The sequence below is a fragment of the Artibeus jamaicensis genome, unplaced genomic scaffold, assembly GCF_021234435.1.
Source record: "Artibeus jamaicensis isolate MK-2021 breed Jamaican fruit bat unplaced genomic scaffold, CSHL_Jam_final contig_76, whole genome shotgun sequence".
Classification (NCBI taxonomy): domain Eukaryota; kingdom Metazoa; phylum Chordata; class Mammalia; order Chiroptera; family Phyllostomidae; genus Artibeus; species Artibeus jamaicensis.
Genome location: NW_026521954.1, coordinates 23,930,746 through 23,957,409, shown reverse-complemented (window position 1 = coordinate 23,957,409; position 26,664 = coordinate 23,930,746). Strand labels below are relative to the sequence as shown.

General features: G+C 60.3%; 1 protein-coding gene across 2 annotated transcripts; it reads right to left on the bottom strand.

Moving 5' to 3' along the window:
* Positions 1–482: 482 nt before the first annotated feature.
* NSG1 (neuronal vesicle trafficking associated 1) lies at positions 483–26,664 on the bottom strand. Of its 2 annotated transcripts, none has more exons than XM_037126805.2 (5): positions 26,583–26,664; positions 16,673–16,827; positions 13,118–13,234; positions 2,913–3,023; positions 483–1,001 (listed from the first exon to the last, which is right to left on the bottom strand). In XM_037126805.2, the coding sequence occupies exons 2-5, from the start codon at positions 16,799–16,801 to the stop codon at positions 801–803; spliced, it is 558 nt and encodes a 185-aa protein (XP_036982700.1). In that variant the 5' UTR covers positions 16,802–16,827; positions 26,583–26,664; the 3' UTR covers positions 483–800. The 2 variants fall into 2 exon arrangements, with proteins under 2 accessions (XP_036982700.1, XP_036982699.1); XM_037126804.2 differs by lacking the exon at positions 26,583–26,664 and adding an exon at positions 17,183–17,274.

Here is a 26,664-nt window from a genome sequence, read left to right as displayed (position 1 = left end):
GCCTGCTGCTCACATCCCAGGAGCGCGTTTGCTGCTCCACAGAATTAAAACAGGAGCAGCCTCGGCTCACCAACCCTCACGTCTTCACTTCCCCACCCACTAGTTCTCCAAAAACTAACTTGCCAATAGGGCTGTTGGTGCAAATTGAGTCGTAACAGCTGTGAACAGAAGGGCCAGCACTGGTCACCGAGTGGCAGACCACCTCCAGGGAGGTCCTCTCCCTCCAGGGTCCCGTACCCCAAAAATGCCTTGTTAGTCAACATGCACTTGAGCAAAACATGGCCCGACAGCGACCTGATGGCACCTGTCCCTCCCCCTCCACAGCGCTCACCACGTGAGCCCTGGTGGTCTGTGGGGGCACCCCTGGCGAGGGCGGGGAGTGCAGCTCGCTCTGAGCAAAGCTGGGGGCACGCCAGGCATGGGTGGGACGCAGGTCAGCAGACAGCAAGGCGGTTTAAAAAATCAGTTCTGCAAGTGCACCATTTGTCTGAAACCCAGACCCTTGCACGTCCGGGTAAATTTATTTTTGGACAACGTCAAATGGACCCCAACAGAGTAGCTCGGTTGAGACCCCTCAACGTGGGAAGTGTGTCAGTGCTCTCGGGCACCGTGGATGCGCACTTGACTTTCTGCCCGCGGGAGGTCTGCAGCGGGTTTCATTTGCAAAGCAGCAGTAGCAAACAGAAGCGGTTGCACCGTAAATGAGTAACCTCTACATTATCGGTAGTTATGTTTAATGAAATGTCCCTCAAAGTCCCTTTGTTACCTTCGGGCTGCACACAAGGACCTCGCCCACCTTGCTAGGCGGACTTCTCGGCCGCCTCCGTCTCCTGCTCCGACAGCTTCTCCTCCGACAGCACGGACATCCAGGGCGACACGGAGCGGGTGATGCTCTGCTTGGCCAGGTTGTAGTGGTTCACGACAGCGTAGAACTTATCCGGGGAGTGGGGGTCTTGCTCCGCATAGTAGGCCGCCAAGCCATTGGGAATGCACTGGGCATTCTGAAAGACAGGAGGCCGGCCAGACGCGGGGTCAGCTGGGGGCAGGGGGCAGTGTGCGCCTGCCCTGGTGAAGGCCCACGGACCAGGGCATGACAGAGCGGTGTGTGGGCTTCCGGGGCCTGTGTCCCAGGGCACTGGCCCTCCCACCGCATGATCTGACGCTGGCGGTCACGTGGATCGAGAAAACAGCTCAGGTTCTGATGCACCCACCAGAAATGACGCTCAGATGAGGGGGAAGGGAAGACAGGCTTCCTGTGAGCCAGGTCGCTGGCAGGCCTGGGGGGTGGTGGTGCGCATCTGGCAAAGGAGACCAGCCTGGGGGCAGGGGAGGCTGGTGGCTGCCCAGACAGGAGGGGCTGGGAACAGAGTCAGGGGCCCTGCGGGCCCAGGTGGGACGGCTCTGCCGGCCCCAGCCTGGACTGCTGCCTCCCCTTCGCCCTGTCCCTTCCCCCGCTGATCACCAGCACAGGGTCCTACGGCACCTGGAGGAGACCAAAGCCTGCTGGGCAGGCAGCAGCCTGGGTGCTGGGGGGGCCAGAACCCCAGGGTGAGGAGGGCTCCAGAGCCGCCTGGAAAAGGTGGGGAAGGGGGCTCCCCAGGAAGCTGCATCCCAGCCCCTCCCAGCCAGCTCCGTGGAAGGGACAGCCCTCAGCCCCTGTTGGGGGTCAGAGGGGTCATCGACCCGGCCCCGTGCCTCCTCCCTCTGTGGGAAACAAAGGAAAATGGGACCCTGTGGGGTCACCCCAAAAATGCATCCCCAACAGCCCGGTCCACATGCCCCCTCTGGTAAGTTCCTCTCAGGCAAGCTCTGCCCAGAGGAAGGGCATGTCCACAGACAGTCCTCTGAGGTGAAACTGAGGTGTGGTCTGGGCAGCACGGCCTTGCCTTTGAACCCCATCTGTGGAACTCCTAGCGGAGGCAAATGCAGGAGCCTCGCATCCTCCCCCGCCCGCTTCTGCTGTTCTGAGTCCCTCAGGACATCGCCTGGCAGCAGGAGCCTTCCCCAGCCATCCCTCGGGGACCCCCTCACACACACACCCCAGAAGCTCTGCTGTGCCGGTTGGGGCCCACAGGCCCAGCCTGGGGTGTCCTCACCCGCCCAACACCCCTTGTCGGATCTCGACCCCGGGCCCTTCCCAGCACTCGGCAGTTTCTGGACATGGGCCTGTTGCTGCCCCCCTGCACAGCCGGGGCCCTCCTGACCCCGTCCTGCACTGCACCCCCCGCACCACACGGGGCTGCACTGGGGTGCACCTGAACGTGCAGGGGGAGGGGGACCAGGGTGTGACCCGGCCCAGCAGACCATCTGGGGACAGCATGTGACACACAGATGTGCACAGAGGAAGGGAAGGGACCCCCCCACACTCGTACCTCTCCTTCCTCCAACTTTAGCCCAGCAGCTCCCAGCACCCCCAGCTGTGTTCTCCAGGAAGGATCCCCCACACCCCGCATTAGGTGCTGGTGGAAAATGCCAGTCCCCGGAGATGCAGCTGCAGAGCAGGCTGTGAGGGCCGCTGCACCCCCAATGCCGGCCGGCCGGCTGTGCACAGGGTCCCCTGGAACAGGGTGCCCGGCAGACCTTGGCCTTGCAGGAAGGCCGGGTGAGTCTGCCCCTTCACAGGGGAAGTTTGTCCCAGGCCCAGAGAGCAAGCCACTGTTCTGTGACTGGTGAGCAGCCTGGGTGCGCGCCAGCCCTGCTCCCAGACCCCGCGTGGCCCTCGGCAGCCCGCCCTCCCCGCCCAGGGCCCGCCACACCGCAGTGCCCTCCCAGGCGGTCCTCCCACGAGGCCCTTTCCCAAGGACCTTCACCAGCCTCAGTGACAGCTGCTCAAGGGTTCCACCGTCCCTCGGGGGCTTCAAAGTCCAGTGAGACGTGAGGTGCGGTGGGGGTGGGAGAGGGTGGCGCTTTACCTTGAGGACGAACCCATCGGGGCAGAGGCGCTCGTACTTGTACACCTTGTAGACGACCAGGAAAACGACGCAGGTGAGGAAGGCCAGGGCGATGAAGACCAGCACGGAGACCTGCGGGCAGAGGGGCGTCAGCGTGGCGGGCCCCGTGCGCCGTGCACACCCACGCACACGCACGTACACGTATGCACACGAAGACGCTGTCTCTGGAAGGAGGCACGAAAACAAGGCACCCAGGGGCTTCGGGGACGAACGTGGCAGGGTTGCTGTTCAATGGACAACTGTCTGTCCGGTTTCCAACCCCACCGCGGCCACGCGTCACCCTGGACCCCATAACCCAGCTATCTTTCCCGTCTGACTTGCCAGCCACCAAGGTGACACAGCTGCTACCAGCTCATGGGCTGTTTCAGTGTCTCCTGAAGCCTGACCGCCAGCCCTGCCCCTGAGCGGGGACCAGGTGGGCCCCCTTCACCGCTGCCCTGGACATGTCCTGTGTGCTCAGTGTCCCCGTCACTGAGGGCAGTCTCACGTGCACAAGGACGTGGCGTTCATCACTACCAGAGGCCGAGCGCCAGCACAGCAGGTGCCCAGCCAGTGTTCGTAGGTACGTGCAGGGCACCTGTGGGAAGAGCACGGCGGGGGAAGGTCCTGCCCCAGCTGGAGGGCAGCGGGGGCATGGAAGGGCCCTGGGTCTGGGCCTCGAAGGTGGTCCCTGTCAGGGCTGTCACCCCCTTTAAGGGCCAGAGATGCTCCCCGTCTGTTGACAGCGTGTACTGCGGGTGGGCCGCATGCCTGACCCTGGAAGACTGGCAGGGTGGAACCCCACGGGGCCGGACCCCCCGGGAAGGGCTTTCCGATGACCGTGGACCACAGGAGTCCTGCTGGCCCAGCACAGGAGAGGGGGGCGGGGAGCAGGGAGGTCACGGTGCCGCCCTCACAGGGCCCGGGACTCGGTGCGGTGCAGCTGGAGTCGGCACGTGGGCAGGGTGGGTGCTGCGGAAGGAAGCCTTGGCTCTGGAGGCTGCAGCTGCCCCGCTGTCCTTCCCCCTCACCTGGGTTGCACGCTGGGAGAGGCATGGCTTCCGCCCGACCTGTCTCCCTGCCCCACCAGAGCCTGCGCTCCACACTTCCTCTGAGCTACCGCCCACCCAGACCTGCCCACCCTGCCCAGGACCCAGCCCCTGCTGGCAGCTCCCGGGACTCCGCACAGACCAGAGCCACAGGGCCGCCCCCCCGGGGCTCTGTGGGGAGAGCTGTATTTAACATAAGCACCTCCTTCCTAACCCTTCCCGTTTCATTTTGGGTGTCAGTAAACACTACAAGAAGAGGCCTGTGGCGCACAGCAGGTTAAGCCCTGTTGGACTATGACCTCAACGAAATGCTAGCAAAGTGAACCCAGCAGCACTTTAAAGGGGGCGTCCACCACGATCAAGCAGGATTCATTCCAGGGATGCAACGATGGCTCGACACCCAGCAATAAATCAAGGCAATACATTAATAAAGTGAAGGGTAAAAATGAAGTGATAACCTCAGTGGATGTGGAAGAAAACATGATAAAATTCAACATCCATATTATTTGATGAGCCCACGGCCAACACCAGACTCACTGGGAAAAGCCGGAAGCTTTTCCTCCGAGATCAGGAGACCAGGGTGCCCGCGCTCACCGCTCTACTCGGTGTCGGGCGGGAGAGAGAAAGGGCATCCAGATTGGAAAGGAAGAAGGCAAACTGCCACTGTTGGCAGATGACAGAACATCACGTGTCGAAAACCCTGAAGACGCCACGCAACAACTGTTAGAGTCAGTAATTCAGTGAGGTTGCAGGAGGCACCCCTCCAGCTACAGGTTCCCCGGATTGACAGAGGTTCACTCTGTGCCACTTCGATTTTACCCACGATCTGCCGTGTACCCGTCCTCACTGACCAGGGGGCTCCCGAAGGGGATGTTTCACTTTTGTAAAAGAAGGTGAAAAGCACAAATAGTGTTCGGGGTGGGTTTTGCAGCGGCCGCGGCACAGGCAGCGCCTTGGCATCCACCGCACCCCGGAGCTTCGAGCCGAGCGCGTCAGCGTCGGGGCCGGTCCCGAGGTACTTGGGGCCGTCAGCAAGACGCACCTAGGGTCTCGGAAAGCCCACGAGCTCAGAAGAGGGTTCCGTCTGGCACAGAACTGCATGTAATTCAGCACTTCTGTCATGATGAACGGAACAGACGTCGTGTGCATGCTGTGCTTGGGTCTGGGGACGCTCACAGGTGTGCACGTAAGTGAAAAGGGCCGGCTTCCCGGCCACACTCCAGCTCACAAAGGCGCTCACCCAAACCTCTGCATTCAGACAGCGGGGGAGCCCGTCTGAGTCCCAGGGGTGAGAGGCCCACCGTGGTTACTATAGTAACGGCACTATTGCATACTTGTAAGTTGCTAAGGGAATAGACCTTAAAAGTTCTCATCGCAAGGAGTAAACCCGTGTAACTGTGAGGTGATGGGGGTTAACTAGACCTACCACAGTGGTCATTTCACAAAACACGCAGGTGCTGAATCGACACCTCCCTCACCCGAACCTAATGGCAGTGCTGTATGTCACCTCAATAAAAAGAACTTGCCGTCCAGTCCTGGGGAGGGGCATCCCTTCACCTGTCCCTTCGACTGGGCAGCGTCGCCAGAGCCCGGCTCCGAGTGCCCCAGCTGCTCCTCCTCGTGCTGCCTCTCCTCCTGGAAGCCGGCCTGGGCCTTCCCCACAGGGTTCGCCGGCCTGGTGGCCGAGAAGCCCACAGAGGAGAGTGTGACAGTCCCCAGAATTGGGGGGAAGGACAAAGAAAGAAGCCCCCAGAGAGTCCTCAGGAGGCACAGAGCAAGGCACAGCCCCCCTGCCCGCAGATGTCCCCTCGGCTGCCTGCTCGCCCCTGCCCACCCTGGCCTCCTGGGACCCCTGGGTCTGCTCAGACCTGGGAGACACCATGGTGGGGACAGAGATGTGCGCGTGCAGCTCAGCACATGGCAGTGTCCCCTCCCCCCCATGCTTGCCATGGCCTGAGGGGAGAGCCACAGGCCTTTCCGGAAAGATCCCCCCAGGGCTCAGAATGGCGTCCCGGCTCTGCCCCCGCCAACTGAGTGAGGTTGCCTGCGAGTTCCTTTTCTGAGGTGGGAGCTCATGTACTGGGTCAGTGACGAGGGATGAGGAGCACGTCGCCCCAGGTGCTGGGTCTGCTGTGGGTTCACCTGTGTCCCCCCAAAATCCAGCAGCCCTAACTCCCAGTACAGTGACCTTATTTGGAAATAGGGTCTTTGTAGCTGTAATTAACTAAGTCAAGGTCATCAGGGTGGGCCCTCACCTGCAGCTGTGTGTGAACCACCTCCCACGGGAAATGGGGAGAAACAGACACTGCAAGGGGTCCTGAGTGGCCAGAGCGATCTTGGAAACAGAACCACCGCTGGCGTGGCTCAGTGGACTGAGCACAGGCCTGTGAACCGAAGCACTGCCGGTTCCATTCCCCGTCAGGGCACAGGCCTGGGTTGCAGGGCAGGTCCCCAGTAGGGGGTGATCAAGAGGCAACCACACATTGATGTTTCACTCCCTCCCTTTCCCTCTCTCTAAAAATAAATAAATAAAATCTAAAAAAAAATAGAACCAGTTGGAGAACTCACCCTTCCCAACCTCAGAACTTAACTATAAAACTACGGTCATCAAAACCACATGGTAATGGTGTAAGAATAGCCACACACAGCAATGGCGTAGAACGGAGTCCAGAAACAAAACCACACATCCACGGTCAGCTGACTCAGTAACAGGTGCCAGGGCCACTTGATGGGGCAAGAAGAGTCTCAACAAACGGCGTCATACCTGGGTGTCTGTACGCACGAGGGTGAAACTGGACCCTCGGCTTGCACCCTGTGCTGAAATTCACTCAAAATGGAATAAAGACCTACAGCTAAATGCTAAAGCCATAAAACTGTTAGAAAAAACAACAAATCTGCATGATTTAGTTGGACTTGGCAATAGTGACTTTGACACCAGAAGCATAAGAAGCAAAAAAGTAAATGCCCTTCAGCAAAGGTAAACAATTTGCACATGAAAGAACACGCGCAAGAAAACGAAGGACGAGCCACCAAAGGGGACAGGTCTGGCCCCCAATCTGCCACCGGGTGGGGTCCAGTGCCCGGAGCGTGTGAGGAACCCATGGGGCTCGGCCACACAGGAACAAATGGCCCAGCGAAAAACGGGAAAGGACAGAACGTAGATGATTCTCCAGAGACGCTCACGTAGCCGAGGGCCGCAGGAGCGACACCCGCCGTCGCTGGCCGGGGGGGACACGCACATCAGCAGCCCAGTGAGCTCGCACCAGCACGGTGGTAACAAAACGGTTCAGCAAGCACCCACGCGCCGCGCAAGGAGGTGGGGCACCGAGGCCGCCCACCGGGCAGCTGCCGTGGCGAACAGGCTGCTCGATGTGTTAAACACGACGTCACTGTGTGAGGGACAGTCCCTTTCCCGGGGACGGACACGAAACCACGGACCACTGATGTTCACACGGAATGCAGCGCTCACAGCAGCCGGAAGCGGGAAAGGCCCACTCGGCCACCCCCTGGGGACTGCTGCTGGGGACACCGGAGGGGGCCATCCGCGCTGCGGGATGTGGCATGTCCGTGGCAAGGAGTGCAGCACCAACACCCGCTGCCACGTGGACGGGCCCCGGAAACACGGTGCCGAGTGGGAAGCAGCCACCAGCGACCCCCTGCTGCGTGATCGCATCCCTGTGAAAGGTCCCGAACTGGGACCCCAGAGGCAGAGAGCGGGCTGGCGGTGGCTTAGGGCCGGGGCAGGGGGACAGGGAGACCCCGCCGATGGGATGGCTGTCTGCCGGGGGTGATGGGAATGTTCTGGAACTGGATCGCGGTGTTGGCGGGACAGCACTGCAGATGCACCAGATGTTGCTGAGCTGGACGCTGTCCAAGAGGACAGTGAAGGTTACGTGTATTTTACCACAATTTTAAAAACGGCTGGGAGGCGGGAGGCCGGGGAGCACAAGCCGAGGCAGCGGCAGGGGCAGGACAAGAGAGTGAGCCCAGACCAGAGCAGCCCTGCCCGGGGCGAGAGGGGCGTCAGAGGAGTTTTCTGGAAAGAACTGCTGGGCACAGAAGCTAATCGGATGTGGGCCTTGGGGTGAATTCTCAAGGTGCTTGTAAGGAAGGGACCGTGGGTCCTAAGTGCTCGGGAGAGTCCCGGCTGAGTCCTGCCTGGTGTGTCCACTGTTGCTCAGCTGGGCCGCGCAGCCTGCGGGAAGGCCGGGCCTGGCCCCGAACCAGCCTTCTGCACGTTCACTGGGGGCTGGGCGCCAGGCCCCGCCCACTGCAGCCGTGAGGGACGAGCGTGGTATTGGAATGTGTGCGTTTGTCTGCTCTTTCCAGGTTGGGGCCTCCTTGGGGGTGACAGCCTGGTGTCTGCAGCTCGGAAAAGTCACCCCACGGAGCCTGCGCAGCTGCAGTGTGGGACACAGAGCCTTGTGGGCTTGGTGTGGGAGGAACGTCTGTCCCACCCACTCCCACCCCCGGCTTGCGGGTGACGTTGAGCCTGCTCCTTAACCTCTGACCTCAGTCCCCCTCCAACACCAGGACAGCAGACCAACCCTCGAAACTGAACGGAACAGTCCTCGTGAAGCTGGGGGCCCATGGGCGCCGTGTGGACGGCGGCCGGGCTGTTCTTACTCCAGTCGCCGTCCTCCCAGCCTCGGGGGGAGGAGAGAAATGAACATTTCCACTGGGTAATGTGGTAAAAAAATCGCGGGAAAGAGGACGCATCCTGACATCATCCGGTATTTACAGCGCTAGGCTCTCCAGGCACCCCCCCAAAGGCGGACACAGACACCCCGCCCCGCGAGGTGCCCCGGCCCACTCGGCACCCAGTGCTGGGCGATGCCCTCACTCGCCAGCTGCGTCAGAGGACGCGGACTGCACCCTCGGACCCGGCCGCACCCTGCGGGTGCTCGGCGGGGGGTAGGGGTGCCGGAGGCCCCTCAGGAGCTCGGGGCCGCTGTGTGACGACCCCACCACGGAATGCCGAGGAGACGCTGTCGCTGTTCATAAATATTTAACACGCGCGTCTGGAAACACACCCGGGGATTACCGGAGAGAGTGCTCAAGGTCACGCAGGATGTGAGAGGAAGATGCAACCCCCTCAGGCTCTCGTGTGACGGGTGCCCAGGGACGCCCCCTGCCGCATCGCCTGCCAACAGTTGGGGACCAGTCCCACGAACACGGCCTCTCCTGCTAGGACGCGCTACCAGCTCCGGGAGACACTTACGGCCTTGGAATCTCGTAAAAGTCCGGAAGGCGGCCTGGCGGGGGCGCTCTGCTCTCCAGGACCCCCTGCTCCCAGAGGGAGGGCGTGTGGGCTCCGGGGTGCACTCAGGGGTCAGGGGTCAGGGGTCGGCTGCGCCCCGCCAGGCCCTCCCACCGCTCAGCTCCGCCGGCATCACCGCCCCGGCTGGGCCAGGGCGGGTGAGCCCGAGCCCCAGCCCCGACCCGCCACTTTGTGTGGGCAAGCCCGAACACGCAGTTAAAAACTGTTTATTCTCGACACAAACACACCTCCAGTGAATGGAACAAGGGCTTTTCTCGTTGACAGGAATGTCTCCGGAAGCCTAGGAGGGGGGCGGGCTTGGGGAGGCGGCTGGCAGTCTATGGAAACCGGGCCTCAGTTACCTAGCAACCAGCCTAGCAACCTCGCGGCCAAGAGATTAATCCCTGAGTGATCGTCACCGTAAAGGAACATCCAAAAAGACATCTCGGCTCAAGGACGCCATCCAAGGCGGCACAGAGACGGGGCTCAGAGCGGCGGCGCCTCGCTCCTGCACCACACGGTGCAGAGACAAAGGGACGTTATTTACTTGCTGCTCCCACAGCTGGAAGGCCCCACCCAGGTCATTCCTGCGAGTCACACGTGGGAGGGGCTAGGAGGGGCGAAAAGAACAGAGGGCGGCTGGGCTGGGGGCAGACACGTTCGGCCTTGTCCCCAGGAGCGTGCGGAAGGCTGTCTGGCCCAATGTTCAAAGAGGGTCCGCAACCCCGCCCCGCCAACGCCTCCCGTGGGATGCCTTCAGGGATGCCAGAGACAAAATAGCAATGAAAGGCCAAGAGAATATTCCAGAAGAGCGAGCACTGAGCATTTCCAGAGGCACCAGCCCTCTTGAGCCTGCCCCGACCCGGAGCTGGAACGCGCCCCCTCCATAAGGGGACGCTAGGCAGCCAGCTGCGGAGCACGCGACCAGAGACGGCCCCCACCCCCACCCCCCCGCCGCCCCGCTGTGTCACAGGCGCCGCCCCCTGCCCTGCCTGCCCCAGGCACAGTGTCGGGCGGCCAGGAGGACCCCTCTCCTCCCCTCTTCAGAGGGGATAACAGCAAAGGCCGGCAGCTGTGCCTCTCACAAGGCAGGTGGTTCCCCTGGCCGAGAACAGCCCACGGGCCTCCCAGTCGAAGCCCTGGGCTGCCCGGGTTCACAGCCTGCTGCCACCCACCGACGGTGCCCGAGGTAGGCACCTGTCCTACTGGGGGAAAAGTGACAACCCAAGGCCCACAGAGAGGGCTCTGTCGAGAGCTGCCACTGACCCTCAGAAGCAAGGGCCCCGCAGGCCAGGGGCCCCTTTGTCTCTCGGGGCCTCCCAGCGAATGCGCAGCTGGGTTGGGGCCCCTGACGCCAGAAGGGAGGCCTGGGCCGAGCACAGCCCCTCAGAGCAGGGGGCGGGGCAGGGGGCGGGGCACCCCACTGCAAGGGACGAAACCAGAGGAAGGTGACGCTGACACTGGACAGCCACCCGCTCTGTGGGCCACTGAGGAGGGTGACTCGTCCATGGGTTCAAGGTCGAAGGGCTCCTGGAAGCACAAGCTCCAGTCCAACTCGGACTGGGGTGAGAGCGCCCCAGGCAAACCCACCCTCCTGGAGAAGCCAAGTGACCTCAGGGGTCACAGCCAAGGGCAGGCTGCCCCCCACCTCTGGGGCCGCCACCGTCCATTCTTCATGGGTTTTCAGGACTGAGGGAGATAATACATGTCACAAGCTGGACCCAAAGGGTGGCGCATGCAGCACACCAGTGTCAGATACTGTCACTGCCCCCCCAAGAGGGTGGGGGACACTTGGGGGTGAGGCGAATCCTCAGCAGCTTTGTGGGGGAGGTGCTCTCTGAGCTGGCACTGGAGGCATGTGTGGTGGGAGGCCTGTGAAAGGCCCCGCCCAGCGGCAGGGAGTCATGGGGGGTGCCCCAGCCCCCCACCGGTGACCGCCTGGGACTCAACAGCTTCATCTGTGAACAGGGCTGGTGACGCCCCCCTTAGGGTGGCTGTGAGTCACAAGGGGCCACAGATGCTAAGCACCTGAGCGCATCTGGCCCGCAGATGCGCAGCGCTGGGGAGAAGGGCGCACTGCAGGGCAGCAAGGTCCCCAGCCCCAGCTGTATCGTCACCTGAGGCATCCCCAGGGGGTAGGAGCAGAGACGAGGCCGGGTTCTGCCACCACAGGCAGTCCCTTGAGATGGGCACTGGTCCTCTGAGGTCCTCTGGGCCCAGGCCCTGGGTGATGGGAGCCAGGAAACCAACCACCCAGAGGCCCAGCTGTGGCTGCTGAGAGGTCTGGTGGCCAGGTGCGTCACCTGTGCCCTAGACAAGGGACCTGGGGACCGGCACCCAGGGAACATGCAGGAGAAACACAAATGAAGGGCACCAGAGGTGGGGGACAGAGCCTGGCACCTGGTGGGCACTCAACAGGAAGGGACTGCCATTCAGGTGCCCCCTGCGCCCGTGGACACGCCACACTGGGGCTGGGAGAGGCGCAGGGCAGAGCAGGGATGGCAGTGGTGTCCCACTGTGAGAATGATGCCACTGTGACCTTCAAATCTAGGTCACTTCTGCCTCAAGGGGGGGGGGGCGATCCCAGGGCAGAGGCGGGACAGGTAGTGAGTGGCGGCAGAGGCTAAGCCAGACTGAAGGGGGGCGCCGACCTCGGTAAGGCGGGTCCTGGCCCTGACCCTCTCGGCTGAGCCGCATCGGCCAACACGCCCTCCTTACACCACCGGCAGGACCCGCTGCCGCAGACCGACCCGGGCCCCAGCTTCTCCACCTGCAGAGTGGGCTGTGGAACAGCCCTTACCCCTGTGGGGGGGGCCGGATCAGCTGACAAGGAAACCCCTCCCCCGAAGCCATGGGCCGGGCAGGCCTCTGCAGGGTTTCCCGCCCGCCCAGCGGGGCAGCGGGGAGCCACAGGGAGGAGGAGGGATTTAGGGCCACACCCTGGCTTCCCCAACCACCCCGAAAAGCCCCCTCACCTCTTCAGGCTTCGCTTCCATCTGTTACCCAGTCCCCGTGTTGTCACAGAGCAGGACCACACACGGCAGCAGTGCGGACACCTCCCCAGGGGCAGGGTGTGTGAGCACCTCCGCACCCCTGCACGAGAAGTACTCCCACGTCCCCAGAGAGCTGGTCAGGGCCGCTCTTCAAGGCCTGGGGACCCCCCTGACCCCCCACATCACCCCTTTCAGCCTGCACGAGGGCTGCGCTCCCACTTCACTGTCTCTCGTTTCCGGAAGATCAGTATCCGAACTTGTTCCTCAACCTACACAGCTTTGCACCCCCAGAGGGCAGCCCCCCAGCCTGGTGGGAACCCACCCCGTCCAGCAGCTGCACCCCCCCAGAAAACTGACCCGAGTGAGGCTTCCGCCCCGACATGAGCGCACCCCGCAGCCCCAGTGCGGAGGGCCAGCCAGCCTCGGGCTGGCACGGGGAGGCTGAACGCAGGGCTCTGGGCCTCCACTTCCCCACCTGCGAAATGGGCCGTCCTGCCCACCCCGCCCTGGCGGGGGGGCTCAGGTCTGCGCTGGGCGGGTGACGAGCAGGACAGTTACCCTCCGGTCACTGTTTCCCTCCCACAACTGCTAGGCCGAGATTTCTGTGTTTGCTGCGTGGTTTTGCACATGTTTAAGACCTTTGTCTGCAAGAAAGTTTAGGGGTGGGCTCCTCCCATTTTTAAAACTAAGTAACACGTGCTCATTTGGGAAGACGAAAAACGAAGAACTTTTTTAAGCCACAAGTGGTTTGGCACAGCTGGGATCATGGGATCAGCCCAGATGACTGGTGTCCCAGCCTGTCCCGGTCCCTCCCCAGGTCATCTCTGCAGTTGGGGTCCCTCCTGAGGTCCCGCAGCCTCTCCCCCGACCCCAGGGGCCACTCACCTTAAACCTTTCCGACATGCCTTCAGTGATGCTGACAGTGAACTCGGCGATCTTGTGGACACGCCCCTTGCCTTTCTTGCGGTCGGGTTCATACTCGGTCTTAGTTTTCACGACCACCTTGTCCAGGAAACAGAAGCAAAGCTCTGGTCAGTGGGCAGCCAGGTGCCTTCCGACGCATCTGCCCGAATGGACGCGTGTGAGAACCCTGGTATTCAAAGTCACCATTTCGCCAGGAAATAGCTCACAAAACAGAACCAGGGCAGCCCCCATCATCGGTGGCCTCCTCTGTGCCTGGCCTTTCAGAGAAATAACCCACCAAGGACCCCAACAGCAGCCCCAGGAGGGGGTGGTGGTAACTGAGGGGCAGAGGAGTTCAGCTCAGGGCCAAGGCCACACAGCTGGTAGGGGCGGCTAACGGGCCCCAGGGTGCCCGCTTCCTCCGTCTGCTGCCCCGAGCCCTTCCCTGGCCCCGGGGCTGTAGGGCACCTCCAGTCCCACTGGTCCCAGGAAGGAGCCCTGGGTTTTAAAAGGGGGGAAGGTCTGAGGGCGCTGTGCCCTCCAGGATCAGGCAGAAGCAGGCACCAGCCTTCAAGGAACGTGATCTGGGTCTGTCTGTCGCCCCCCACCTCCTCCTCTGCTGTGAGGTGGGGTGTCTGTCTCCAGCCAGGAAGCCCACCCCGCCGCGTCCCATACAAACCCTTCCCCACACCCATGCCAGCCTCAGAGGAAGCCCCAGCCGGCCCTTTCCAGGCTCCTCACCGTCACTGCCCCCCACACACCCCATGGCCAGGGACTGTCCACTTCTGCCCCCACTGGACAAGGAGGCGTCCAGGAGCAGGGTCTGGGGGTCACAGGTCTCTAATCCCCAAGCCCCCACCCCCAGAGCAGGAGCCAGGGAGGGTGTGTTGAGCTGGGGAGCCCTGCCCTGTTCTCCCTGCCCCATGACAATGCCCCTTCGATGGGCAGCTGGTTTGAGATGGGGCCATTCTCCATGACGGTGGGACCTGGGGCAGGATGAGAAAAACCTCTCAAGTCAGGACGGTCACCCACAGGCAGGCAGCTGGAGGGGCTCTTGCCCCGAGTTTGACGTTGGATACCTTCTCTGGGAGAACACAGCCCATGCCCAGTGTCCCTGGAAAACGACCCCCAGGAGGGGGTCACATCCCTGTAACCAGCTTTCACCTTTCCTCTGTCCCCACCCTCCCACTGGGAGGGGCGTGAGTGCCCAGCGCAAGGGCCGCCTGCATCCCACCCCGAGAGGCCCCAGTCTGGGGGCCATGCTCAGGCACCACCCTGCCGCCCACCCTAAATTCTGGCTGAGCCTGACTAGCTGTGTGACCTTGAGCCCATCCTGGGACCTCAGCGTCCTTGCCTGGGCAATGGAACGAGCCCATCTTGCTGGGCTCGGCGAGGCGAGGGGTCCGCAGAGCCTCAGCCCAGTGGGGACCGCCCAGCATCCCCGCAGCCTGGGTTCAGTCGGCATCTGCTACCAACAGGCTGGGTGACCTCAGGCAAGTCCCTCAAACCCTCTGGGCCTCCACCCCCACCCCCTCGCATGGCATAATGATGGCGCTGCCTGGTGTGGTCAGCGGAGCAGAGGAATGCACACTCGTGAAGCCCACAGCCCAGAGCCGGCACACGAGGGCGCACGGCCTGGACAGCGAGGCCATCCCTGGGACCGCCATCACTGTCCCACCTCTGGAACCTGGGCACAAGCTCAGAATGGTCTGCCGACAACCCTAACTGCCTCTTCAGCCCTCGGCGCTGTGTCACGTGGGACAGGTGGCATCGCCTCCCTGAAGCCTGGCTGTGAGCAACGCCGCGCTGCTGTTCGTCTGAGGTCTGGCTCTAGCAGGGGAGCGGGAGGCCCTGCCGGAAGCTTCTGTGTGCCGGAAGTCAGGAGCTGTTAGCCCAGTGACCTTGGGCTCACCCTGTAAGTGACTCTGACACTGGGCTTCCTCAACTGTGACCTCAGGAATCTTCGACACCAACCCTCAGTCCCTGCCAGTTGCTCCCTGTGTTTGAACACTCCCAGAGACGGGAGACTCATTACCTATGGGGGCTGCCTCGGCTACTCCTGGCAGCTCTGCTGGTCGGCCAGGACCCCCTCCCGGCCTGACCTTCTCCCTGACAAGCCCGTGTGCCAGATGGTCCTGCAGTAGGACAGTCTGAGGGCGAAGGAGGAGGCTCAGGGTGAAGGGAGGGGTGGCTGACAGGCACCGCTTGGACATGTCATTCCGGGCTCAGGCCACCCGCTCTGGGGGCCTTGGGGGGGGGGCGCTAACCGCCAGGTGTGCCCTCTACACGGCCCAGCCCCTCCCCGGCAGCCTCTTCTGGGCCCTCAGTGCCCTGAACGGCTCCAACCACAGCCCAGGTACACAGGTGACCAGGGACCCTCCTTGCCCGACCTGAATGAAGGACCTGTGCCTGCTTCGCTCCTGCCCCACCCCCATCCAACACCGACAGAGCAGCTGGAGAGCTGCCCATTGGGGGACGAGGTTGAGTGAACCTCTCACAGGGCCCACCCTGGCAGTAAAGGAATCACCTAGAAGGGAAGGACTCACAGGAATATCCCGCCATCCCCATGGCCAGCCATCACCAACGGGCCCAGCTAAACAACCACACCTGAGTCAGAACCTCCCCATCAGGGACGAGGTGGCACAGCAGATGCAACTGTGCTTCCCTCTGGGAAGAGAATGTGCTTGCTCGTGGCTGTGGCCGTGGTGGGGGTGGTTTTCAGGAAGCAGCAAGGTGGTGAGAAAGGGTACTGTTTATTATTTTAGGTTTGTATTTTACAGCACAATTGTGTGGGCTTTTAAGCATCGTATTTACCATCTTCAGTATTAACTCCTGAAAATACTATCCCTAAATGCGCACAAACTACTTGACCGGATGCTGTATTCAAGGAAAGACAGGATCCTTTAAATTGAGAAAAAAAAGAAAACCCTCCGCCGCTTGGGGGTTGTCCCCAGTTACACCAACGGCGCCAGGGCAGGCGCTCGCGTTCGGAGGCTTCACAAAAGGAACAAAGGAGGCGGCGGCTGGGCGTGAGCGCACGCAGCCTGCGGCATCCACAGCCGGCCGGGGAGGGGCCCCCGGCGGAGCAGACCGGCCTGCCCAGCGCAGCGGGGCAAATCAGGCTGAAACCGAACCACCTGGGAAGGCACGAGGGGCAGCGGGTCCTGCGTTCGCCCCAGACCCAGGGCTCCGGGGACCATGGGGCGGGACGGGGAGGGGCAGCGCTGGGGCACAGCTCAGGGTGTGTGTTTGGGGGTGGGCAGGGACATCTCTCCGATAAGACCCCCACGAAAATCGAGAAGGGGCCTTTCCCGCTGCGCGCGTTCCGTTGTCTGCACGAAGCTGTCATTCCAGACCCCGGGATCACCGGATGCAGAATGCCGCGCGGGTCGCTGTCCCGGGGGAGGGCCGTCCCCCAGCACACTCGAGCCCGCCCCACTTCGCGTCCCCAGCACACACGGCAGGTTTCTTTTGTTGCAGCCGCCGCCCGGGATTTGGGGGTACGCACCCGGCAGCGCGGGTTGCGGGGCCTCTCACCTTATCCGGGGGCGGGAACTGCAGCTGATTGACATCGAGGGGCGTCATCAGGGGGATGGTGTCGAAGCCATCCTCCAGCAGCACCTGCTTGGTGCCCTTCTCCGCGAAATTGCTCCCCAACTTCACCATGGTTCCGGGAGACCCGAAGCTGCCGCCTGCGTGGGGAGAGCGGGGCGGGAGTCACCGGGAGCAGAACGCGCCCGCTGTCCCCAACTCGCCAGCCGCCCAGTCTCTGGGGAGGTGGAGAGCGGCCGCGGCGGTCAAGGCCCAGAGTGGGGGCTGCTGTGTCCGCACGGGCTCTGGTCTCGTCTCGTGGCTGGACGAGAGCGCGGGGGCGTCCCGCGGCGGGCGAGGGGGCGCTGCCCCTGCCCGGAGGGTCGACGCGCGTCCCTGGTCCTAGCACCTTTGCGCCCGAGACCCCCGTCCTTCCCGCCTGGGGAGACTAGCGGCCCCGGAGCCTACTCCCGGCGGGCAGGGCCCAGCCCCGGCCCCGCGGCCGCCCGCACCTACCGCGCCCGGCTCCGGCAGGTCTGGGCTCCTACGCGCTCCGAGCCTCCGCGTCCCAGCTCTGCTCGCAGCAATGGCGAAGGCGGTGCCGCGCGGCTGGGGCGGGAGCCAGCGATTGGGCTCGGCGGCAGCCCCCTCCCCCTTCCCCTTCCCCCTCCCCTCGCGCCTCCCTTTCGCCGCTCACGGGGGCTAATTGTGCGCCGGTGAGTGTGCGCGTGTGGCCGCGGCGCCCCCGCCTTGACGCAGCGCGCGCTCGGTGCACAAAGGAGCTCGGGGCGGGCGAGAGAGGGGCGCTCCCCCAGGACCCCGCGCCGCAAACTGGGGGGGGAGGGGGCAAGGAGCGGGACGGGAACGCGCTCCGGAGTAGGGATCGCGGCCGCAGAAGGCACCTCGGGGCTGGAGGCTGGGGATGCGGGAAGCGGAAAGAGGGCTGCGCAACACTGGGGCGGCGGCCGGGGCGCAAGGCCAGTCGTAGTGAAAAAGGGGAATGTCCTAGGGCTGGAGTGACCCCTGAAAGTGCGTGTGTGCGGGTCGGGTACTTTGTCTGCAGCCGCTCTGACATGGGGGGGTCCCTAAAGCTGGGGAAGGTTTTGGGTGGCAGGGGGTGTACGCGAGGCGGTGGGCGTGGCAGGGACGGAGCGTCCCTCAGTGAGCAGCTGGGTTGGGGAGGGGAAAACAAAAGGAGGGCGGGTCCCAGTACAAAGCGGGCACCGATGGAAGAGCAGGTGGGCGATGTTAGGTGATGAGGGATGCGCTCTCCAGGGCTGAGGACAGTGCCCGGGGTAGGGGGCGGGTACGCCCCGGGGTAGTGGGAGGGAGGGTGTTCGCTGGGAAGAGCGCCTCGGAGGGAGAGGGTAAGGTTTCCACGGTCTGGTCCGAGGAGAGAGCAGGGACCCCTTTCCGCAACGCAGCCTCCAGCGCCCCAGGCGCCTCTGGAGGAGCCATGGCCTGAAATGAAGGAAGGGGTTCTAGCCCCCCTCGCTGGTCCCCGCCCCACCCTCAGCGGGGCGCTGTCGCAGCTGCCCACAGTAAGGCCCCAGCTTGCAGACGTCCAACCAGTCCAGGCTGCAGGACCCGCAGATGCAAGGCTGCAGGGCTGTGGGGGCCGGATGAGGAGCTGCGGGGGGGGGGGGGGGGGGGGGCAGCGGCTGCGGACACGCTGCCTCTCCCAGACAGTGGGTGTCTGTGTCCCCCAGTCTTAGGTTCACAGCCTCGCCCTGGTTTCCCCTTTGCCTGGCTGATAACCCCAGGCCCAGAGTTTTCCACCAGCCAACTGAGAGCCACGAGAGAAACCCCACACACAGTAAACCCAGAAGGTGCAGTCACCAGCCACTGCCCAGAGCCCTGGCTGGTCACCTGGCCTGGGCGCCGCCCCTTTTACGGGCGAGGTAACTGGATTCCTCCCCACTCACCACAGGTTCCCAGCCGGGTCCCAGTGGGCCCTCCACAGAAAGGCACCCTGGCAGGGCCCAGGCTCTGGGCAGATGACCCTTGGCCAGCCCAGGGAGGGCAGGGGTCCTAGCAGCTGACCTCTGCCACCGGCCCCGGGGCCCGGCCTCAGCATCCTTTCCTCAAAGGGCCTGGAGACACAGGTTGACGAGGCCTCTCTCTGCCATTGGGTTTCTCCCCTGGGGGAACCCGGAGCAGGTGAGGAGAGCCAAGGGAGCTAAGCAGGCCACCCTGGGGCTGTTTCCTAGCTTACGAAGGTCAGAGGTCAGGAGAAACCCTGTGGGCTCCAGGGAGGAAGCTGTTTTGTCCCCAGCTCACTTGCCAGTGGTTTAAAGGCCACTGGCCCACAGGAGCTCGCGCACACACACACACACACACACACACACTGGTCAGAGACCCACACGGGCTGCTGCAGGGCAGGCTGTCCTGGACCCTGTGGGCCCCTCTCCCCTCAAAGTGTCTGTCACCTGAGGACCAAAGAGATGACAGGGACTTGTGGTTGTGCCAGAGACATAAACGGCGGTCACTGTGCCATCCTGTTTTTTGACTGGTGCTGGTCATTGGGGCTTCGCAGCTGTGTCCTGCACAAGGTGGTTTGTGGGCGTCCAAAGTGTGCCAGGCCCTGCGACAGCCACGCACAGGCATGGTGTGCACCCACCCACAGGGGGCTTATGGGGCTGGGGGGTGGGGGAAGGGACCGCCGATCTTTGAGGGAAGGAGTGAGCCCATGGGGGGGGTCACCCCCATGGCCCGGGGCTGGGGGCAAAGGACAAAGTTCACAAGGGAGGCCTGAGGGACACCAGACTGGAGCGGGGGCACAGGGAAGGCATTGCATCCAGGCAGGGGACAGAACGGGCGAGGCGGTGCTCCGGTCCTGGTGGCCGACAGCAGTGCATGTGGCTGTGCAGCCCAGATGTCCCAGAGCAACAGGTCAGCAGGCCACCCTCCGCATGGAGACGGCCTCCTCCGGACCGCGGCGGCCCCGGCAGTCCCTGGCTTCTGGCCGCCACTCCAGTCTCCACCTCTGTGGCCACGCTGCCCCCTTCTCTGGGTCTCTTGCCTCCCCACTCAGGCCATCTGGATCCTTCACTTCACCACGCCTTGTGCCGTAAGGTGTGGGGACAGGTCCCGGGGATCAGGGATGGACATGCTGGGGCTGGGGCACCACTGAGCTTGTCTCCGGCACCAAGCCTGCCAGGTCACAGTGATTTGGGGAACTCGGGGGCCTGCAGACGGTTCTGAGAAGGGCAGAGTATTGGCAAGATATTAGGCTGAAGGAGCTATGGTGGCAGCTGTGATGGCTGTGGGGCACACGGCAAAGCCAACAGGACTCGGCCACCCCTGGACCCCAGTTTTGCCTGAACACCCACATTCTGTGACCCCAGGTGCCTTGCAGGATGTTTGACACATATCTGGTTTCTCTAAATGACTCCTAGGAACACTTCTAAGGTTACTGTCCCAGGGCCAGACCCTCCACTGCTGGGGCAATTGCAATGACCCCGCCCCCTGCACCCTCTGCTGGGTAGCCCCCTACTGCTCCCCAACACTCCAGACTGTGCCATTTCCAAGTCCGAGCCTGTCACCGACTTCCCCTGTCCCACCAGTTGAAGTCCCAACAGCCACAGCAGAAGGCTGTGTGACACAGTCCGACTTCTAACCCTGTCTCTCCCACTTCCTAGCTGTGTGACTGCAGACTGGTTGCTTAACTTCTCTGCGCCTCAGTCCTCCAAGGAGAGAATGGAGATGAAACTAAGACCGTCATCAGAGTGGCGTCTGAGAATCAATCCAGCTATCGTTATCTTAATAGAAGCAGTGCCTGCTTTGGCTGTGATTATGGCCCTGACCTCTCATTCGGTGCCACTGCACTTTCTTTTCTTGGCAAGTTGGGCCGGAGCCGGCCCGAGATGGTCACAGGTAGGATTAGTGCTCAGAGCCACTAAGGAGACTGTGTCCCCAGGTCCTGAGGAGTCTTTTTGGAGCTCAGGAAGTAAATGCATAGGCCCAGGTGCCAGAGAGGCAGGCCCAGGCCTCACTCAGCAGCCTTCCCCGAAACCAGCCCGGCCGTCCACACGGGGAGGCTGCAGCGGCCCAGAAGTTTCCGTCCCCCTTTCCACAGCCTGTTGGGGGGGGGGGTGCTGCACCCACCTGTTTTTTTAATTGAGATAGAATTCACAGACCACCCCTTTCCCCACTTAAAACGCACGCTTTGTTCACGTTTCGTTTATTCACAAGATGGTGCCGCCATCAGCACTAACTCCGAACAGGTTCGTCACCCCGAACAGAAGCCCCTGCATTGCCCCCCTCCCCAAGCCCCTCAGAACTGTTACTTTATTTTGTCATTGCCAAGATAGTATTTAAGAAATCGTTTAGAACTTCCGCCAAGATGGAGGCGTAGGTGGATGTGCCGTGCCTTCTCACACAACCAAGTTTAGAGACAACTAAATATTAGCAATAGAAAACACAGCCAGGACACGGAAAATTGAACTTTTCGGAAGTCCGTTAACAACAAATTCTTCAGCCTGACCAGTAAGGGGCTAAACCAGCGGCTGGGGAAGCGGGGTTGCACAGGAGGACTCGGTCGGAAGGACTCAGGCGCGGAATCCAGGCGCAGGGTTGGACCTAGTGAGCGACCGAGCCAGCGAGCAACTGCAGGGGAGACAGTGGAGGAGCGGTGCTGCGTGTTGACTGTGGTCACGCATTTGTGTGCGGGTGGACAGGCAAGGGAGTGGGTGGTTGGACCGGGGCCCGGCAGGTCCCCGCAGCAAGCGGCAGTGGAGGGCACCGCCATTTCCCTGCTCTGACCCCACCTCCACATATAGCGTCATAACCCAGCGACTCTGAGTGGCCAGGCCCAGGTGAACCACCTAAGGCGCTGCTCCTCACCCAGCTGTGAGAAGCGGCAGAGGGGGCCGCCATTTCCCCGCTCTGACCACGCCCCCACATACAGCGTCACAACCCAGCGACCTGGGAGTCCAAGGCGCCGCTTCTCACACTTAAAGGGCGAGAACAGACCAAAAATGGCGCAAGAAGATCTCAAAGCCCCAGAGCCTATAGATCTAAGCGATGAAGAAATAGCAAAACTCTCAGACGCACAGTTTAAAACACTGGTAATCAGGATCCTCACAGAACTGGTTGATTATAGCCACAAATTAGACAAATATATGAAGGCGAAACTAATTGAAATGAATGGAATTGCACAGGACACCAATAGCAATGAAAAGGAAACTGGGACTCAAATCAATGGAGTGGACCAGAAGAAAGCAAATAATGGCCAAACAGAAAAGAGTCAAGGAGCAAGAATTCAAAGAAATGAGGGGAGTCTTAGGAACCTCCAGGACATCTTTAAACGCTCCAACATCCGAATTATAGGGGTACCAGAGGGGGAAAGGCACAACCACCAGTGGAAAACTTATTTGAACAAATAATAAAGGAGAATTTCCCCAATCTGGTAAAGGAAATAGCAAGAAGGAACACACCAAGGCACATCATAATTACATTAGCCGAAATTAAAATGAAGGAGAGAATCCTAGAAGCAGCAAGCGCTAAGGGGACAGTCACCTACAAAGGAGTCCCCATCAGACTGTCAGCGGATTTCTCACAAGAGACCTTACAGGCAAAAAGGGGCTGGAAGTATTCCAAGGAGGTATTCCAAGTCATGAAATCCAAAGACCTACAACCAAGATTGCTCTACCCAGCAAAGCTTTCATTTAGAATGGAAGGACAGATAAAGTGCTTCTCAGATAAGATCAAATTCAAGGAGTTCATCATCACCAAGCCCTTATTATATGAAATGTTAAAGGGACTCTTATCTAAGAAAAAGAAGTTAAAGGAACATGAACAGTGAAAGGACAACAAACTCACAGTTATTAAGAACCACACTTAAAATGAAAGCAAACTAAGAGGACAGCTAGATCAGGAGTGGAAACATAGAAATGAAGATCTCAAGGAGGGTTAGCAACAGGGGAGTGGGAGGAGGAGATGGGGGGAGAAGGTACAGAAAATAAGTAGCATAGACGGTAGGTAGAAAATAGATAGGGGGAGGGCAAGAATAGCATGGGAAATATAGAATCTAAAGGAATTGAGACACATGGTCATAAAATAAAGGGGAAGTAATGGTGGGGATGGGGGGGTAGGGTGGAGGGGAATGAAGGGGGGGAATAGAACAACTGTAATGGCATAATCAATAAAAAAAATAAACTAAAAAAAAAGAAATTGTTTAGCTTTATTGAGAAGAGTGGGCACGCAGCATTGCGTAAGTTCAGGTTTACAACGAGGTGCTCTGACGTGCATGAGCATTGTGAAATGACGGCAGCAGTGAGGCAGGTTAATAGAGCTGCCGCCTGTGGCCTGTGCAGCAAGGCATTTCAGATCCTCCTCCTCCTCCAGTGTCCATGGCTTTGTCTCCTCTGCACACACCCTCCCGTGCCATGGGGCTCAGCTTCCCCGCCCCGCTCCTCCGTTCTCAGAGTCCATCAGCACCCTTGACATTGACCAGAGACAGACGCGGGGCCTCCGGGCCTCCGTACACGAGAGAAGAATCAGCCCCGCTCCTTCCCATCTCCCGTTGAACCCTGACCTCTAGCCACAGCCCCGGCCTCCCATCCCCCAAATGCCCACATCCAGGCCCTGACCTAGCCCTTCCTTTGCCTGCAGTGCACCTACCCGTTCCCCACACCCATGTGGCAAATTCATACACATCCTTCAAAGCCCAGATCCAATGCCACTTCCTCCGTGAAGCCTTAAGTGGCCTCCTTTATGCTTCTCTACCCCCGAGTTCGGGTGGTTGCACCTTTTTCGAGATCATGATGGAATTCTGGCAGTACTTGGCCTCTCGTTTCCAGGTCCTCCGTGCCTAGAGCGGCCTGCGTCTAATGAACAGGCATCCACTCGTGTGACATTCACAGTGGGCTCAGACATTTAAGTGTCAGCTTGCAAAGCCAAGTTCAAGCGTGTAGTAAGAAAAGTCATGGTCTAACTCAAGCTGAAGGCAGGGTTGCCCACACGGTCACTGTGAGGTTGTCCTCCCTCATTTCTGGAAAACTCTGAACCTCATTTATAAGTAACATATGTCCCTAATCATCAGAGAAATGCAAATTAAAGCCACAGTGAGCTATCACACCTGTCAGAATGGCCGTTGTCAATAAATTGACAAACAGCAAGTGCTGGTCAGGATGTGGAGAGAAGGGGACCCTCGTGCACTGTTGGTGGGTGTAGTAGACCGCTCTGCCTGGTTCTAGGAATTGTACCTTGACCCCTTGTGGCTAAGGGCAAGGGATGACCTTTGGAATGCCAGCCACAGGAGACAAAGCTTGTCTCTGGTAGCAAACGCTGCCTCAGTTTCCTCTCCCTGCCCCCAAAGCATGGTCGATATCAATGACGGGTAAGACCTCTCACGGTGGAGGGGCAACCTAGGCCAGACTGGTCACTTGGGAGGCCTTCATGGAAGGACTTGGGGGGCTGCAACAAAGAGCAATGGACTCCCCCCCCCCAGCTTTGACAAAGCCCGAGCCCACACATCCTCTGGGAGAAGTGCTTCCTGAGTCTAATCCCCTTAAGCCCGAATACCTGTTGGGGAGGGGTGCAGCTCCTTGCCTTGCTAGAGCGTGTCCTGGGGGAAAATCTGGCATCACAAAGACTTCCTGATAAACCTGTGAAATCTGCTCTGCTAAGAGTGCTTTCATTCATATGTTAAGGGTTCGAACAGGAAACACTAAAACTCTGTTCCTGACAGACTCTGACTCATACCAAACCCTCAGATTTCTTTGAAATGTTATCTACTGTTTGATCCTTGCCTCTCTGTGTTCCTGTGTATTAGAACCAAATAAAAGGCCATGGAGGAGGGGGCTCAATGACTTTTCCCCTGAGAAACTGGCCACTGCTCACGGCCTTTTCCCTCTGGGAAAATGGCCAGTTCTCCTCCCTAAGCAGATCACATCATGTCTCAGTCATGTTTACTCTCATCCGTGGCACTCGGGGGACTTGCAAGGAAAGTCGCCCCCACAGGTGGGAATGCAGATTGGTGCAGTCACTGTGGGAAGTAGTGTGGAGGTTCCTCAAAAAATTAAAAGTGGGTCTGCTGTATGATCCAGTGATCCCATTTCTGAGAATGTATCCGAAGGAACCCAGAACAGTAACTTGAAAGAACATAAGCACTCCTGTGTTCACTGCGTTATTTACAGTCGCCAAGACAGGCAAGCCGCCCAAATGCCCATCACTAGGTGAGTGGATAAAACAACAATGGGACATTGACACCATGGAATACTACTCAGCTGAAAAAAAGAAAATTTCATCCTTTGCGACAGCATGAATCGACCTGGAGAACACTATGCTGAGTGACGTAAGCCAGTCAGAAAAAGACAAACGCCATATGATCTCACTCCTATGAGAAATCTAATGAACAAACTGAACTAACAACCAAAACAGGGACAGACTCATAGATGGAGAGCAGATGACAGCTAGTGTGTGTGTGGGGGCAGGGTTTGGGGGTGGAGGGATGAGCAAAAAGGAAAAAAGGACTCGTGGTCATGGACAACAGGGTGGTTATTGCTGGGGGGAGGGAGATATAAAGGGATTCAATAGTAATGGAAAAAATACAGTAAAGATTAAATCAGCCCTGGCTGCTATGGCTCAGTGGATTGAGCACCACCCTGTGAACCAAAGGGTTGCCAGTTCAATTCCCAGTCTGGGCACATGCCTCAGTTACAGGCCAGGTCCCCAGTAGGGGGCGTGCAAGAGGCAACCACACGCCGATGTTTATCTCCATCTTTCTCCTTCCCTTTCCCTCTCTAAAAATAAGTAAAATCTTTAAGAAAAAGATTAAATCGAAAAGAAGAAAACATAGACACAATCATAAATGCAGTCCTAGTGCTCTATTTACTTGTCTATTCCTCAGCACTTGGCACTTATTAGGTTCTCAGTGAATGGCTGAGAAATGGCCAACTACGTTTCTTTGTGCCTGCAGATGCTGCGTGAACAGTATTAGGGGCCTCAGGCCAGTTGGTGACCTGTTATGTATTTAAACAGAACACTGTGTGTGTGTGTGTTGGGGGTTCGAGGCTTCTTGGAGGCTGTTTGTTGGTTGTCGCCTCTACAGTCTTAAGGAACCTCTCAGCAGTCCCTCATTCTCCCCAGTATCTCTAAGATCAGTCTTGCTTGGCTGCGAGGACCTGGACCTCGGCAGGGGGAGGAATCTGCGAACAAGGAACGGGAGGGCGCAGACTCCACGAGCCCCAGTCCCCTTGCCTCGGCTTTCTCCTCTGCAAAAGGCTGGAGCTGGGAGCGATGACAACGGCGGCGTGCTTTTTTGCAGCTCCCAGATTGGGGCTATAAGAAAAGACGGTTTTTAGGGTGCTCCCGTTGGAGCCGCACTTTGAGATGTGAGGTCAGAGCACTGCGTGCGGGCGGTGGGACGGGCGTGCAGGGGCCGCTGTGGCTGCCTGGAGGAAAGCAGCTGAAAGCGTATCTGGTGACCGGGCAGGGCGGGAGGGGGACGCCGCACGCGCCCCAGGAGAGGCTAGTCAGGGTCTCTTGGGTGGTACTTCCCCTTTGGGGGGGGAGGGGGGTCAAATTCAGGAGAGCAAGCTCCAGTCTTGCCTAGGGAGGAAATACAAATGGAGTGAAAATTTATCTGAGGGTCCAGGGTTTCCTGGAGGTTGATAATCTTGTTCCACATCCCCGCTTTGCACTCGGGAAAACTGAGACCGGCGAGGAGCGGGGTGCCTGTCATCAGTCACTCAGCAGCGACACAGGACCCGGCCCTCGGGCGTTCTGGCTGTCCCTTTCCCTCCAGTAAGTGCAATGGCAGGGGGCACAGACCAAGCCGGACTACCTTGGACCTTCACTGCCCTGGGGGCGCCCACCGAGCTGCGCTGGGCCCCGCCCCTTGCCCTCCAGGCCACGCTCCCCCACCCCCCGGCCCAGGCCCGAGGCGGGCCTGTGTAGTAGACCAGCTTACCTCTCGGACTCCTGGTCCTCTGGCCACAGGGAGCTGCCCCGCAGGCCCTCTCAGGCTGTGCCCGCCCTCTCCCCGCCCTCCT

Excerpts from the sequence above, each read along its gene's own strand:
- NSG1 (XM_037126805.2), bottom strand. The coding sequence starts at position 16,801 with ATGGTGAAGTTGGGGAGCAATTTCGCGGAGAAGGGCACCAAGCAGGTG. Across the intron at positions 13,235-16,672 it reads AGTTCCCGCCCCCGGATAAG|GTGGTCGTGAAAACTAAGAC; the intron begins GTGAGAGGCCCC and ends TTCCTGGACAAG. Across the intron at positions 3,024-13,117 it reads GCATGTCGGAAAGGTTTAAG|GTCTCCGTGCTGGTCTTCAT; the intron begins GTGAGTGGCCCC and ends CTCTGCCCGCAG.